The sequence below is a fragment of the Rhincodon typus genome, chromosome 15, assembly GCF_021869965.1.
Source record: "Rhincodon typus isolate 14 chromosome 15, sRhiTyp1.1, whole genome shotgun sequence".
Taxonomy (NCBI): Eukaryota; Metazoa; Chordata; class Chondrichthyes; order Orectolobiformes; family Rhincodontidae; genus Rhincodon; species Rhincodon typus.
The window spans coordinates 13,676,296-13,693,068 of record NC_063346.1 but is presented as its reverse complement, the minus strand read 5'-3'; the positions used below and the strand labels follow the sequence as shown (position 1 = coordinate 13,693,068).

At 43.3% G+C, this 16,773-nt stretch overlaps 1 protein-coding gene across 1 annotated transcript in view; it reads left to right on the top strand.

The window, feature by feature from the left end:
• The window catches only part of LOC109914370 (meckelin-like), an 89,072-nt gene that overhangs the window by 1,779 nt on the left and 70,520 nt on the right, over positions 1 to 16,773 (top strand). The window contains exons 3-7 of the mRNA XM_048606057.1: positions 351 to 432; positions 2,214 to 2,289; positions 9,366 to 9,432; positions 10,984 to 11,019; positions 12,420 to 12,491. Coding sequence (XP_048462014.1) covers positions 351 to 432; positions 2,214 to 2,289; positions 9,366 to 9,432; positions 10,984 to 11,019; positions 12,420 to 12,491 — 333 coding nt within the window. The remainder of the gene's footprint in view (positions 1 to 350; positions 433 to 2,213; positions 2,290 to 9,365; positions 9,433 to 10,983; positions 11,020 to 12,419; positions 12,492 to 16,773) is intronic.

The window sequence follows — 16,773 nt, the reverse complement described above, 5'->3', positions numbered from 1 at the left end:
TTTGCCATATTAGCAGATAGGCAGTTGCTGTTCAGTTGCCTATTTAATGGGAAGGATTCTCCACACAGAGATGCTAGACTTTCTAGTATTGGGGGTGGGGGGTTGGGTGGAAGTCATGAAGCAGTCAACAGAAAGCGGTAAATGAGGCAAAAACAATTTATTTCTGCCTATAAAATGATGCACTGTGCCTGTGACCTTAATCCCACTGTTGGCCGTGTGAATCGCACCCAGTGGAGGAAGTGCTGGCCCACTTTCCAAGATTTCAATTCAACAGTAAAGATGCCTGACAGTTTAATATATGATATACAAATAATTAACACTGCTTCTATGATACTTTACCATCTGTGTAGAATCAAGTTGTGTCAGTGGACAAGAGGCATTGTCTGACGTGTACAGGGTGCAACTCATGTCCAAATGAAGAAAATATCCAAGGTATGTTTTCCTTTTTCTTAGTCACTTGCAGGAGTGTGCTGCGTCCATAGACTGGAACTTTTGCAATAGTGGAGAGGTTTGCTAAGCAAATATCTTGGCAAAAATGGTGCCATGCCTCCCATTCTGGAATTTCTGCCTCCAAATCTTTTTAACTGGGGATGTTTGCTGAAGTTCCTTGGAGAACTATGGCACCCTATCAAGGGAGGTGCCCTTTTAGCTAAGTCCAGAGACACCTTTAAGAGAGGGAATATGCCCTTTGGGCGTAGCCGATGTGCTGTGGGTTTGTTAAAAGTAGACATGAATGTGCGTAAATAGTGAATAAACTCATTGGTAGTGTTGAACTGTCAAGACATTTCGTCCCTGGCCTTTAAATATAAAGATTCTTTTAAAATAAAATAGTCATCACTATTCCACTTTGCCTGTTGACATAAGTCTGATGATTATCATTATAGAAGTTGTGCTATATAGGTCGTAAGATGTAGGAGCAAAATTAGGCCATTTGGCCAATTGAGTCTACTTCTCCATTCAATCATGGCTGATACGTTTCTCAACCCCACTCTCCTGCAATCTCCCCGTAACTCTTGATCCATTTACTAATCAAGAACCTATCAATCTCTGTCTTAAATACATTAAATGACTTGGCCTCCGCAGCCTTCTGTAGCAGTGAGTTCTACAGATTCACCACCATCTGACTGATTTCACAACCAGTCCAAGTTTTCAGCTTTCTGATCAACTCCAATTCATGTGAAGTCTTTGTGGGACTATGAATACAAATGTGTGCTTTTATAAGGGATAAAGTAGTTGAAGAAAGTAAATGTAACTAATGGATTTTTATCATTCCAAGTCTTTTCAAATAGTGAATTACACTTGGAACTTTATTTTGTTTAATCTCAGCTCAGGCCCTGAGGTCTGCTGATGGTATTAGGTGAGTTGGTATGGAGGGTGTCAGTGTAATGGTCATAGACCAAGAAGCATAGATTGGTGGGAAATGACAGTATAATGGCATGGGTACTGTAAAGGGCCATGGGTGTGTGAGGACACAGGCATAAATTGGCATGGAAGATAAGAGGGGCATTTGAGGCTTGGAGAGCATGAGGTGGCATGAATTGGAATGGATGATGCATGCGGAATGTGAGGTGTGAGTATGGAGGGCTGGCTTTGGTTTTATTCTTTTGTTTTACCAGCTGGAATGAAACTCGAATGGCTAGCTCAGCACAGTGTTGGAGAGTTGACCATGTGTGTGTGGGGTGACAATCGGTAATCCTGTTAATATTTACTCTGTAACGTCTCCTGATTCAGGAGTGAAAATCCAAACCATTATTTCCAAGAGCAGGAATTGATCAAGATTCTTTGTTGATTTTCTTATGGATCCCGAGCTGTAGCATTGGAAGTGGTACACTAGCTGAAGTCAGTAAGCTCATAGCTTGAGAATTGAAACAGATTAGGCCAGGCTGTTCTCTGACTTCAGGAACTGCCGACGCTGGAGAATCTGAGATAACAAGGTGTAGAGCTGGATGAACGCAGCAGGCCAAGCAGCATCAGAGGAGCAGGAAAGCTGACATTTCAGGCCTAGACCCTTCTTCAGAACCGGGCAAACGAATTGCTGACCCCTCCGCCATCAGGTCTCTCCTTACGTGCAATTTTAGAATTAGTCCAGAGCACAAAAAAACAAGAGGGAAACATTTACAACATCCATTTATGTTTGAAATTCTCATTATGATGGGGGGAGAAAAATGTTTTCATTCAGTAAGTCGAGAATGGACAGTGTTTTCTTTTTACAGTGGAAAACTTGGCCAATGGCACAGCAAGCTGTCAAAAGTGTCCCGAAAGGACGGCACCAAATGCTTTGGGAAACATGTAAGTGTCTCACCCTCAGTGTTTGTTTGTATGAGAACATGTGCCTGAACATGACCAAGCCATTGACGATGTTCTTAGTTTTTGAGTTATAGAGTCATAGAAATGTACAGCATGGAAACAGACCATTCGGTCCAACTCTTCCATGCTGACCAGATATCCTATATAAATCCAGTCCCATTTGCTAGCATTTGCCTCATATCCCTCTAAATTCTTAGTATTCATATACTCACCCAGATGCCTTTTAAATGTAGTAATTGTACCAGCCTCCACCACGTCCTCTGGCAGCTCATTCCATACCTGCACCGCCCTCTGTATGAAAATGTTGCCCCTTAGGTCCCTTTTATGTCTTTCCCGTCTCACCTTAAACCTATGTCCTCTAGTTTTGGACTCCCCCACCCAACGGAAAAGACCTTGCTAATTTACCCTATCTATGCCCATCATGATATTATAAACGTCTACAAGGTCACCCCTTGGCCTCCAACGCTTCAGGGAAAATAGCCCCAGCCTATTCAGCCCCTTCCTATTGCCCAGACCCTCCAATTCTGGCAACATCCTCGTAAATCTTTTCTGAACCTGTCTAGTTTCACAACATCCTCAGGAGAAAGAAAAAAGAACTGAAACTGGGGCAACCACCTGGCATCAACCGAGGCACCAGAACTGGCAATGACAAAAACATCCCTTAGACCCTGTAACGTCCTCCTTATGAACATCTGGTGATGGCTTGTGGCAAAATTGGAAAAGCTGCCTTATAGACTAGTCAAGCAACAGACTGACATAGTCATACTCACAGTCACAATCTCCCAGATACCATCACTGTATATATTCTGTCCCATGGAGCCATAGAATTATACAGAGATAGGAAGAACTGCCGATGCTGGAGTCTGAGATAACACAGTGTTGAGCTGGAGGAACACAGCAGGCCAGGCAGCATCAGAGGAGCAGGAAAGCTGACGTTTCGGGTTGGGACCGTTCTTCAGAAATTATTCAGGACAGAAGAGTCCCTTTGACTCATTGAGTTTGTACCACCAAAAATACACTGAATCTACACTCCGCCCACTATGCAGCACTGGGTCGAAAGCCTTGACAGTTGTGACACTTCAAGTACTCATCCAAGTACACTTTGAAGATCGTGAGGTTTCCTGCCTCAGTTACCACCACCCCACACTGACCCCAAGATAGAGCATTCCAGACCCCAACACCCTCTGGGTGAAAAGCCATTTGCTGCATCCCACTTTTAAACTTTCCTTTCACGTTAAAAATGTGTCAACTTGTAATTGATCCTTCAACTGAGGAGAACAGCTGCTTTCTATCCACCCTGTCCACGCCCCTCATAATTTTACACACTTCTGATAGGTCCCTCCCAAACTTCTCTGTTCCAACAAAAACCAGCTGAGCTTATCCAGCCTCACTTTATAGGCTATCTGCTCCATCCCAGGCCACATCTTGGTGAATCTCCTTTTCACCCTCTCCTGTACAATCACATCCTTCCTATAGTGCGGAGATGAGAACTGCATGTAGTACTCCAGCTGTGGCAAAACCAAAGTCCTGTACAACTCCAACATAACCTCCCTGCTCGTATGATCTAGGCCATGACTGATAAAACCAAGTGTAGTATATGCCTTCTTAACTACCCTTTATCCTGTCCTGCCATCTTCAGTGATCTGTGGACAAGCACCCTGAGATCCCTCAGTTCCTCTGAGCTTTCTAGTGTCCTGCCGTTCATCGATTACTCCCTTGTCTTGTTACTTTTCCCGACGTGCATCACCTTGTACATATTAGGAGTTAGATTCCATCTGCCAATGATCTACCATCTGACCAGTCCATCTGTAAACTTCTGTAACCCAAGACCTTCTTCCTCATGATTGGCCACTGATCTTCTTGTCTTCTGCAAACTAACTTATCATCCCCTGCACATTTCCATGTACACTGTTTATGTATATCACAAATAATAAGGGGCCCAGCACTGATCCCTGTGGTACATCACTGGACAATGGTCTTCAGTCATATAAACAGCCTCTGTTACCAGCACCCTCTGTCTCTTACCACAAAGGCAATTTTAGATCCAACTTGCCAAGTTACCCTCTTTATCAGTCTCCCACGTGGGACCTTGCCAAAGGCCTTACTGAAATCCATATAAACTACATCATCTGCACACTGTCATCACACACTTTGTCACCTCCTCAAAAAATCCAACCAGACATGTTGAGCTCCCTCTGACAAAACCATGCTGACTACCCCTGATCAAACCTTGCCTCTCCAAATAGAGGTTAATTCTCTTCTTCAGAATTCTTGCCAGAACTTTCCGAATCACTGATCTGAGACTCACTGGTCTATCTCTACCTCCTTCCTTGAAAAGTGCAACCACATTGGCTGTCCTTCAGTCCTCTGGAACCTCTCCTGTGGCCAGAGAGGAATTAAACATTTCTTTCAGGGCCCATGTGATTTCCTCCTTCTCCCACAGCAGCTGCGTTCAGTGCATCCAGATCTGGGGTTACGTCTACTTTGAATCCTGCTAAAAACTGCAAAATCTGCTCACTCCCTATGTGAGACTGCACAACATCTTCACAGATGTATCTTCTTGAGTTCTGGACATACATCCTCTTCCCCTGACTAAAGACAGATGTGAAATACTTGTTTAATACATTACCAATGTCGACTGGCTCCATGCACCAGCTTCCTCTTTCATCCCAAATGGGTTTTACTCTTTCCCTGCGTATCCTCTTCCCCTTGATATACTTATAGAATATCTTGGGATTCTCCTTAATCTGGCATGCCAGTGCAAACTCATGTCCCTCTTCATTCCCCCAATTGCTTTCTTAGGTTCCCCTTGCACTTCTGATATTCCACCAGGATCTCCATTGATTTGTTCCCTTTGTAACTCTTTTTTCCTTTTTTAAATCTTGTCCTGAATATTCCCAGACATTTAGGATTCTTTGGGCTCATTGCTCCTCCATTTCACCCAAAAGGGAACATGATTGTCTTGTGCTCTCCCCAAAACCTTTATGAATGTCCCCCATAGTTCTGCTGCAGACTTATCCTCAAACAGCTGACCCCAGTCTACTTTGGCCAGATCCTGTCTTATTTTAATAAAATCTGCCTTCCACCAAATGAAAAACCTTTTTTGCGCACTCTTTTTCCATAACAAACTTAAAATGTATAGTGTTACGGTCGCTTTCACTAAAATACTGTCTACTACTGTCTCCTCAAATAGATGCCTGGCTTCGTTCCCCTGACTTGCACCAACTTTGTGGGAAAATTTTGATTTGAAAAGCTCTCCTGAATAAATTTCAAGAAATCTGCCCCCTCCAAATCCTTTATGCTGTGATTATCCCAATTAACCTTGGGATAGTTGAAATCCCTTCATTATAATTACCCAATTATTATGTTTCCAAGTATATTGACTACACACCTGCTCTTCAATTGCCCGTTGACTGGGGACCTACAATATATTTCGAACAGTGATTGCCCCTTTTTTATTCCTAAGGTCTACCTACAAAGTATCATTTGATGACCCTTCGAACATATTGCTCCTCATTACTGCAGTAACTGACTCCTTCATTAATAATGGGACATTGTCTCTTTTACGGTCTCCCCTGAAGATCTTATACCGTGAATGTTGATGGCAACAAGATCGCAGTTTCAGGTGTCTGCCTCACCTGTAATACTCCTGGCATGAAAGTAGAGGCGCTCCAGCAGACGTGGTAGCTCAGTGGTGTACCTTTGGGAGGGAATTGCCCTGGTCGTCCTCAACATTTACTCTGGACACCCTAATCTCTCATGGCAATAGCTCAAACGTGGGCAAGGAAACCTCTTGCTGGTTACCACATATTGCTCCCCCCTTGGCTGATGTCTCAGTGCTGAGCAACACTTGAAGGAGCACAGAGGATGGCAAGAACGCTGAGTTTACTCTGGGTGGGGAATTTCAAAATCTCTCCATCAAGAGTGGCTCGGCAGCAGTACTACTGATCGAGCTGGTCAGGTCCTAAAGGATATGGCTGCTAGACTGGGTCTGCGGCAGGTGGTGAGGGAACCAACAAGAGGGAAAAACATACTTGACTTCATCCTTACCAATCTGCCAGCTGCAGGTGCATCTGTCCACGACAGTATCGGTAAGAGTGACCACCACGCTGTCATAATGAAAACAAAGTCCTGCCTTCACACTGACAGTACCTGACATCATGTTGTGTGGTACTGTCAATATGCAAAATGGGACTGACTTCGGACAGAGATACCAACTAAAGACTGGGCATCCATGTGGTGAGTCAGCAACGGAATTGCACTTCAACACAATCTGCCAGCCCATGACCCAGCATACCATCCTCATTAAGACAGAGGATCAACCCTGATTCAGTGAAGAATGCAGGAAGGCATGCCCGGATCAGGCACGGGCAAACATGAAAATGAGGTATTAACCTGGTGAATCTGTAAAACATGACTATTTGCATGCCAAACAGCATAAAGAGCAAGGGATAGACAGTTAAGCGAACCCACAATCAATGGATCAGATCTGAACTATCGCATCAAATTGTGAATGGTGTTGGACAATCAAACAGCTCACTGGAGAAGGAGGGTCCACAAATATCCCTTTCCTCATTGATGGAACAGCCCAGCACAGCAGTACCAAAGATAAGGCTGAAGCATTCACAACAGTCTTCAACCAGAAGTACTGAGTGGATTATCCATCTTGGCCTCCTCCCGAGGTCTTCAGTACCACAGATAGCAGTCTTCAATCAATTCAATTCACTCCTCATGATATCAAGAAACAATTTTCTTCTTAAAGCTTACCATTTTGTAATTTTTCCTCCCCTTCCCTTCCACATTCGCCCTTCCCCCAGCGAGATGATGACTCTGTCTGTCGTATGGACCCACAAACTTTGGCTTGCATCCTGTATTTCACCAGTGTGGCTCAACTGCATGAGAGTCAGTAAATATTAAGCAATATTTGTGCCATGCTAGTGTGAAGCTGTCGTTTACATACATGGATGTTTCAGCAACAGTGACTGAATACCAATCAGGAATGACTAGTTATAGCAGACCAGCAGCACTTTTGGAATCTGATACTTTTAAGACCAGAGAGTGCTGTTTGTGAGCAGTGACTCAGTTGGAAACTGTCTTGCTTTTGAGTCACATCCTACTCCAGGACCTGGTTACAAAATTAAGTTTAACAGTGTAAGACTGAGGGAATGCTGCTCTATAAAGATCCTTAGATAGCACCTTCTAAATCCAAAACCACTTCCATCCAGAAGGACAGGAGCAGCAGATACATGCGAATGTATCTTTCAGATAAACTGTTAAGTTGAGGGCAGTGGAAGGTGAACAAAGTGTACCCTATGTTGCTGTTTTGAAAAAGAGCTGTGGAGTTTTCATGAGTGATCTAGCCAACGTTTATTCTCAATGTGGATGCTTGCTGTGTGCTGCACTTTGTACATTACAGCACTTCAAAAGGACCTTTTATGGTTCATTTCCATGACGTGGACATCACTGACTGGCCAGGATTTATTGCCTGTTCCTAGTTGCCCTTGAGAAGGTGCCTTCATGACCCGCTGTAGTACATTTGGTGAGACAGACCAACAATGCTTTTAGGAAGAGAATTCCAGGAACTTAATCCAGTGACAGTGAAGGAACAGTGATATATTTCAAGTCAGGATGGTGAGTATTTTGGAAGGGAACTTGTAGGTGGTGGTATTCCCATGTATCTGCTGCTCCTGTCCTTCTGGATGGAAGTGGATTTGGATTTAGATTTGGGATTTTTGGTGAATTTCCGCAGTCCGTCTTGTAGATAGGTATACACTGCTGCTACTGAGTGTCAGTGGTGAAGGGAATGAATGCTTGTGGATGTGGTGCCGATCAAGTGGGCTGCCTTGCCCTGGATGGTGTCAAGGGCCATTGCCTGGCACTTGTGTGGCACCTATGTTACCTGCCACTTGACAACCCAGAACTGAATATGATCCTGGTCTTGCTGCGTTTGGACCTGGACTGCCTCAGTACCTGAGAAACTAATAGCTTCAATGCACTATGAAACAGTCATTGGTCATAAAAGGTGGAATATAAATACGAGCATTTCTTTTTGGATTAATATTAGCAGAGGAAGCATCTGACGTTTGAAAAATAGAATAGTCTGAGATCTTCTTTTTGAACATTGAGATTGAACAAGTTAATGAAATGTCCAGAGTGCTCCCAGTGCACTGCATTCCTCTATTCTTAGTTCAACTCCATGTAGGGTACAAATCTGAAATGTTCCTGGTCTATAGCTTATTAGTCACTATATATGGTTGCTAATGCTAACGTTAGCCACTATTTTAGTCACATCCATTCAGCTGGGAAATCTGATGTGGATAATCATATTTTTGACTAATAACTTAAGTGGGGGACAGATACTTAAATGGTCTTGTGACCTTTGTTCTTGTGTTACTAAGCATACAAATGTGTGGCCTTTATCCTTTTGTAGTAAAATGTAAAGCAAGCCTGTGAAGTTTTTTGGTCAGCGTGAGTGCTTTGTTTCTTAATGGTGGTAGACATTTTGTTAGGTAAATATATGCAAATTACATGATGTATTTTGCATTTACTGAATGGGTTTGTTTTAACTAAAATTAATGCGTGGGCTTAAAATAGTATTGCCATCGCCACATTTGTGACTAGTCAACAATCTCTGTAGGGCAGGACTGGCAAGCCTGACAATTAAACATGAAGAATAGCCAAAATTACGTATCTCAATGCAATTTGATTACCATGAAAAGTTGCCAGATAGTAAACATGATGGAGTCACTGGGAAACAAATCCAGCAATACACAAAAGTCTTGGAACAGGGTAAGGCTTTAATTATTTGAGAGGCAGCCAAACTATGCCAAGGCTCCTTTATCGAGGTCAAGGGAGGACGATGAAAAATTGTTTGTTGGGATGTTAAGGAGTGGAAATTGATTCTTTTCCATGCTGTAGTAACAACAGCACTGTCCAGGTATATAATACTGTGAAAAGCAAACTGACTTATTGTTTTGTGTACCTTGTTTGTTAGCTATACGAACAATAGATTCTGGATCTGTTCCAGTTTTATGCATTTCATTTTATTTTTCTGCTAGGTGCATACGCTGCCATGAAACTTTCATGTTCGCGACGGGTAGCTGTACCTGTTCATCTTCCAACTTGGTAAGTGATTTACTGTTGGCTGGAATCAGCAGAGCGTGCATGCAAAGTCAGTGTTACACATGTAGGGTGAGCATAAATTTTACCCAGAATGTACTTGCATGTTACAAAGCAGATTCTGCCCAGTATGAGGCAATACCAAAAACATGGAAAATTCCAGCACTTCCTCACGAGAACAAAGCAAGCTATCCAATAAAAAGTGTTCAAAAGGCATGAAAGGGTGTTATAGGGTATATGGAAACTTGTTGCTTCCAGTCCAGGAGGGTCTAAAGCTATGAGAATAAATGGAAGATTTAGTACAAAGAGGAAATTTGTATCCTGTTCTGTGAAGACATGAGATTTACTTTGTGTTGGAAGTTGAATTACAATGCCAAGATTCAACGTTCAGGATTAGATTGAACAGGATGAATAATGGGTTGATAAAGTTAATAAGAAATGTTGCTGTGCAGGGAAGGTAATTGCTGATATGGAGCTGGCTTTTACACTGAAGGTAGACTCCCTATACGCTGGTGGAAGTTTCGGGTCCACTTCCTTTTAGCCAGCCCCTTCCCGTTTCAGGTTTTCAGGTGATGGTCCTTTAATTGCTAAGTAATACAAGGTGGGACTTCTGCCTGTCTCCAAGAGGATGTCCCCACTTTATAGAGCAACCGGCCAATCAGGAGGCTGGCAGCTGTGCACACTGGCAGCGCCATGCAGGTGTTGTGGCTGCCACTGGTACTGCAACAGGTAAAGGAGGGCAGTTCAGTGATAGAGCCAGGTAGTGAGGTACATCTGAGAATACTCTGGGGCCAGAATAACAATGAAGTGCGGGGAGAGTGTTCCTAGGAGTATCATGTTGGACAAGGAAGCAGGGAAAGGATGGATTTAGGGAAGCTAAACTGTGGGAGGGGTCCTCTGATTCACACAGGGGCTTGGGATTAAACCTGACAGGTTACATGTTGGACACAGGCCACTCTGATGTAATGGGCAATAGGATGAGACCCTTCATTGGGCACTTGTTTCCAATTAAAGTCACAATGGATGGAAAATCTAACCAATTCTGAAGAAGGGTCACTGGACCTGAAACACTGAGCCTGCTTTTTGTCTACAGACGCTGCCAGACCCGCTGAAATTTTTTTCCCAGCAATTTCTGTTTTTGTATAAAAAGGAGTGAACTACTAGATAAAAAGATTAGAAAGATTTCATTACAAACATTGAATAAGGATGCAAACTCACTTTATTCCTGAACGAATTGGCCTGCAGATGTCTCTGTACCAAGCTCACAAGAACAACTCTAAAATGAGATCAAACCATGTCTCCCCATCCTTCATACATGAACTACAAAACATATATTAACCTTAAAGTTATACATTGTTCCTGACTAGAGAATCTTGCTCGCATTTACAAAGTTTTTTTGGGGCGACTGAGACCTTGGCAAATAACAAGGTATAATTCATGTTACTGAATTCCAAGGTAATGTGCACCTATAATTGCAATCGTTGAATTGTCAGATTTGCATATTTGTAAGTTTGTTATTTTGTTCTGCTCTGTAACTAATTTTGATTTTCCTTTCAGAAAGGAGGTCTCTGTTTTCAAAGCACTGAATTGCCAGTAAGCATTTATTTATCCTTTAAATATGGAACAACTGGGGATAAAACAGCAGCCAAACATTAGATTCTAAATCTCTGTTTTATATTTCATTTATAAGCGAAATCATTTGGCGCTGTATATATAACTATGGACGGTCAGTCCTTGAGATTGCTTAAAACTGAGATCAACAAATGTTTGGTCATTACGGACATCAAGGTGGTGGAGGGGAGGTAGGATGGGAAAGTGGAGCTGAACTAGTTGATCAACCATGATCTTATTGAATAGCAAAGCAGGTTCAAAAGATGTGATGGCCTAGACTTGTTCTCAAGACCTTAGCTGAGACGTTGGATTTGGCTGACGTGTTTGGCTAATGCATCCTATGCTTCCATTATTAGAGTGATGGTCTCTCTCTCTTTCTCTCGCTTTCTCTCTGTCCGCCTCTCCCACTCTCGCCCCTTTCTCATCCACCCCTCCTCTCTCTGTCACTCCCTCTCTCTCTCTCATTTACTCTGACTCTCTCTCTCTCTCTCAGTCCATGCCCCTTGTTTGTGTGGCAGTTCTGTTATTGCCAACACCTCAAAGACGTTTCAACAAGTTCTTACTGGATCTGGCTCCTTGACATTCCAGTGGAAGTCTGCAGTTAACAGTGGTCAGTGATGGCTTGAATTCACTTCTCCCCTAGAAGGTTAATTGGTATGACACCTACTGGCCTCTACCCTTTGCCTGGGGAAATTGTGAGGGGTGACCTCACAATCTGAGCTTTTGAAATGAGAATGGGTGACTATTACTAATGTTCAGTTTTCAAAATCAGGGTTAGAATTTTTGGTGTAGCAGGTTCTGATAGTTTGGCTTGTAAATGTTTTGCTTCAATCTGAGATGGACAGTGGAGAAGGAAGCCCCAAGTTTGGATTTTTGAAGTAACCAAGCTCAAAAAGGATGGTATATTTGGGGTTACCTTCAGTTTCAGTGCTTCTGAACTAAGTAAGGAAAACACAACTAAATAAGTTAACAGCACCTTTATTGAGGAGATATGGCATCATGGATATTTATGGATACCAGTACTCGGTTTGCATCTCCTTCCTGTGCAGGAAAATCAGGAGGTTAATAAAACAAGTCTGGGTTTTGCACTCTCTATGCAATATAATCCACATTACCTGGTACCTCTTTAATAACTCTTGCCAGGCAGTGAGAGCATGTGGGCACTGGGTGGAAACGGGAATCAAACTCCCACACCCACACTGGCACAGACCCCAACCCACATTGTCTCTGGACTCGGACCAAGGTAACTGAGTACAGCACCAGACAAAAAGCTAGCACAAGACAGTGTTGTACCCAGAGTTGAACAGGGCAAGGGTGATTAAACCTAACTCGTCAACTATCACTTCTGGTGTAAGATTAATTTCAGTAATATTTTGTTTCAGTCTCAAACAGGAAGTTTGCCAGATTCCATTTGGTATGAAACCCACCTTCAAGCAAGTTACCTGGCCTGCTTAGTAAGTTGTAGCTTTCAAATCACAAATGACCTGACGTGTTTGAGCTTCTTATTTTTTTACAGGTTGTGGGCTTTGCTGACAAAGTCAACCATTGTACTCTGTTCCTCATCGCTCTAGTTGTGGTGCTGAGCTGCCTTCATCGACCATTGCAGTCCATGTGGTGTAGGTAGACTCACTCTGCAGCAAGGAAGGAAGTCTGAGGATTTTTCATCATAGCAACAGTGAAGGTACAGCAAGTCAGGATGGTGAACGGCTTGAAGAGGAACTTGCCGGTCGTGGTGTTCTCTGAGGTTTTGTGGATGTAGAGGTCAAGGTCTTGGAAAATGCTGGAAAAGAAGGCAAGGCTAGTTGCTGCAGTGCATCTTGTAGATGGTGCACACTGCAGCCACCAGGCCTCAGTGGCAGAGTGTCTAAAATTTGAAGCTGCTGGATGGAGTGCCAGTCAAATGAGCTGCTTTGTCCTGGATGTTGTCAAGTGTCTAAAGTATTGATGTAACTGCACTCATCCAAGCAAATGGATGTGTACTTTTGTAGATGGAGAGACTTCTGGGAGTAAAGTGACCTGCACGCCACAGAATTCCCAGTCTTTGATCTACTCTCGTAGCCAACAGTATTGATATGGCTGGTCCTTTTCAGTTTGTGTTCAGTGACAATGGCAATCCCTAGACATTGATAGTGGTAGAGTCAGCAATTGACATGCCATTGAAGCTCAAGGAGAGATGGCTCGATTTTTTCTTGTTGGAGATGGCGATTATCTGTTTTGTGTGTGGCATAAATTTAGTCACCACTAAGCAGCTCAAGCCTTGTTCAAGTCTTGTTACATATGCTTATGGATTGTGTTATATAAATGAGGAGTCACAAGTGAAACTGAAAGTTATGCACTCATCAGTCAATGTTTTATCTTAAGTGTATCTCAGTTTTAATTTGTTTTGTACTACTTTAGGGCTCACCTGACTCTGAAGTGCAGAAAATGTTGCATTTTTTGTTATTGATCTTGTAACTATCTTCCTGCAGATCCAGTTGCAGGACAGCCTAGGGTTGACACCAATATTAGGAGAGGAGCACTGAGTGTGAGACATTGAAGGGAGAAAAGTATGCAGAAAGTTTCTGGAGAGCATTAAAAACATCTCAAGTTTCTCAGTATCTTTGCCAAGGTTGAAGGAGCCGGGGCTTAAGATGTGGCAGGGGCATGTTGAAATTAGAGATCACAAAGGACAGGTATGAGTTGGCTCACATTGCAAAACATGCTTCCAAATGCCCAACTACCATCGGCTTTCCTTCCATCACAATACCTCTGCAGTTGTCATCCAGTGAATCATTCCATTAATGTCCGTTACACCAGCAAACCCTTCATTGTCTTTCATCTAGGCCATTCCCCTGCTGTTGATTTTGCTTCCTTAAGTGCGATGGGCATTGACTTGATGGTATTGGGCATCCAAATCATTTATCAATCCACCAGCAGAGATAACTGGTTTCATAAAGCTTTATTAGGTCTGACTCTGCTCCAGAAAAGGCAGCATGGTGGCTCAGTGGTTAGCACTGCTGCCTCATAGAATCAGGGACCTGGGTTCGGTTCCAGCCTTGGGTGACTGTCTATGTGGAATTTGCACTTTTTCCCTGAGTTTGCATGGGTTTCCTCCGGGTTCTCCAGTTTCCTTCCACAGTCCAAGGATGTGCAGGTTGAGTGGATTGGCCACGCTAAATTGCCCATAGTGTGCAGATGGGTTAGCCATGAGGAATGCAGGGTTACACGGATAGGGTAGTGGGGGTGTTGGGTGTGGGCAGGATGCCCTCCAAAGGGTTGGTGTGAACTCAATGGGCTGAATGGCCTACTTCCACACTGTAGGGATTCTATGATTCTATTCTAAGTAAAGGGTCTTTATCTCCACCAATAACTGTCTCTTTTAGCCCCCTCCCCCATCTTCTAACATAAAATGCAAGGAGCTTATGGAGTGTTTTGTGACCAAAGTCGTGACCATTTCTACAGCTGCGCTTTCCACTTTCCTGTGTACATCAAGCTAATTTCACCCAATCCTCCTTCCCCACGCCTAATTCTGAACTATTACCTTGCTTTCGCTTCTGCTTTGTCTCCCCATTTGTCCCTCTTTGATTTCATCTCAGCTATGAAATCCAACTTTTGCTCCTGCCATGTCCTAACTCTCGCTAAATGGTGCGTACTCAGTTCCCCTTCCTGGCTTTCACATTAGCTCATCATATGTACCAAAAACGGAAATTGCTGGAAAAGCTCAAAGGGTTGAGGGACCCTTCCTCAGAACTCAGAACAGTTTCTCTCCATAGTTGTTGCCGGTCCTGTCGGTAGATATGATGAGCTAGTGTGAGAACTGAGTACGCGCCATTTAGTATGCACCTGAGTACGCACCAATCGAAATAAAAACAGAAATTGCTGAAAAAGCTCAAAGGGTCAAGGGACCCTTCCTCAGAACTCAAAACAGTTTCTCTCCACAGATGCTGCTGGACCTGCTGAGCTTTTCCAGCAATTTGCTTCTGTTTTTGTTTCTGATTTACAGCGTCAGGAGTTCTTTTGGTTTTTATTTTGTTATTATTTGTGCTGTCCTTGAGGATTGTCTCATTCTTTATCAAAGTCTGTGTCTTTACAGTACACTTAAAAGTACACTCTTCATCCATCATCCATACACACGACTCTAGACCACATTCCCAGTATCAGCTGTGGCTCAGGCTGTGAGTTCAAGACCTGTTCCAATACCAAATCCACGTGGACACGCTATTGCATTATTAGGGGTGTGGAAAAATGGTGGTGTCATCCTTAAAATGAGCCTTGAAGTGTGACCATGGCTGGATGTAAGTGTTTTACTCTATTATTTGCACCTGCCGACTTTTTCCAGAACAAATACCCTGTGGCTTCAAACATAGTTTAAAAGTTAATGGCTCTACACGCCTGGTCCCGTGGAGAAAGTGCCCTGGACAGTCAGAATTTGGAGGTATTGGAGTGGGTATCTTATGCAGGAGTCAGGGGAAATAGAGCTCAGTGTTTATTGGTTGCGGAGGCAGGTTGTGGGAAAGGTCCATCTTGGGCAATTGAGATTTTTCAACATTGTTTAAAAAAAATACCCAAAAAAACGAACAATAGCCCTCATCCCTCATACTGCCTTATCCACCTCCACAAACACTTCTCACGTCACCCCCATACCTACCTATGCCAATCTATGCCTTCTCTCCCCATTTCCACAGCCCAATATAGTACCTATGCTAGCTTAGTGCCAACTCATGACAACTTGTGTCCCGTGCTTTTACATGCCTTGTGTCTTGTGCATTTGCCAATTTGGTCAGTATTCACAGTGGACAGGGTGGCAGGATGCAGACTGTGATTAAGTAAACCTTGTTACTGTATATTGATGAATCGCTCTTTCAAAAAGAAACACTCTTATTGATAGAAAAAAATTGCTACATTTAACTTCTTGTAATCCTTTACATCAAAGATATTTATATTTACTATCCAACTTCAAAGATTTATAAGTACTTAGAGCTGTCAATCAAGTTTTGCTGACAGACACTCCAGTGTGATATAAGTCATGCAGTATAAATCTTATAACTTCCTCAGGCTCATGTCAACAAACAGAGTGAAACAGCAAGCTCTGATTTTAGTTTCAGAATGCAGACAGGTTTTCTTTCAAAATTGTAACAGCTGGGACATTTAGTTGCCTTGACAGTTTGACAGTTTCCATGACAACTCCATTGACAACTTGATAGTTTCAATGAATGAGCTTGATAATTCCCTCAAAAGCTTAACATTCCGTATTTCCTTCCTGATATGTCTAAAGTATACATGATGCTTTTTTGGATATCCCACGAATGAAATCTGACTCAGGGCAGCTGTACTTTTCCCCTCCAGCTCCACCACACCCGGCACTTTTCCCTGCAGTCGCAGGAAGTGCTACACCTGCCCCTATACCTCCTCCCTCACCCCCATCCCAGGCCCCAAGAAGACTTTCCACATCAAGCAGATGTTCACCTGCACATCTGCCAATGTGGTATACTGCATCCGCTGTACCCGGTGTGGCTTCCTCTACATCGGGGAAACCAAGCGGAGGCTCGGGGACCGCTTTGCAGAACACCTACGCTCGGTTCGCAATAAACAACTGCACCTCCCAGTCGCGAACCATTTCACCTCCCCCTCCCATTCCTCAGACGACATGTCCATCCTGGGCCTCCTGCAGTGCCACAACGATGCCACCCAAAGGTTGCAGGAACAGCAACTCATATTCCGCTTGGGAACCCTGCAGCCCAATGGTATCAATGTGGA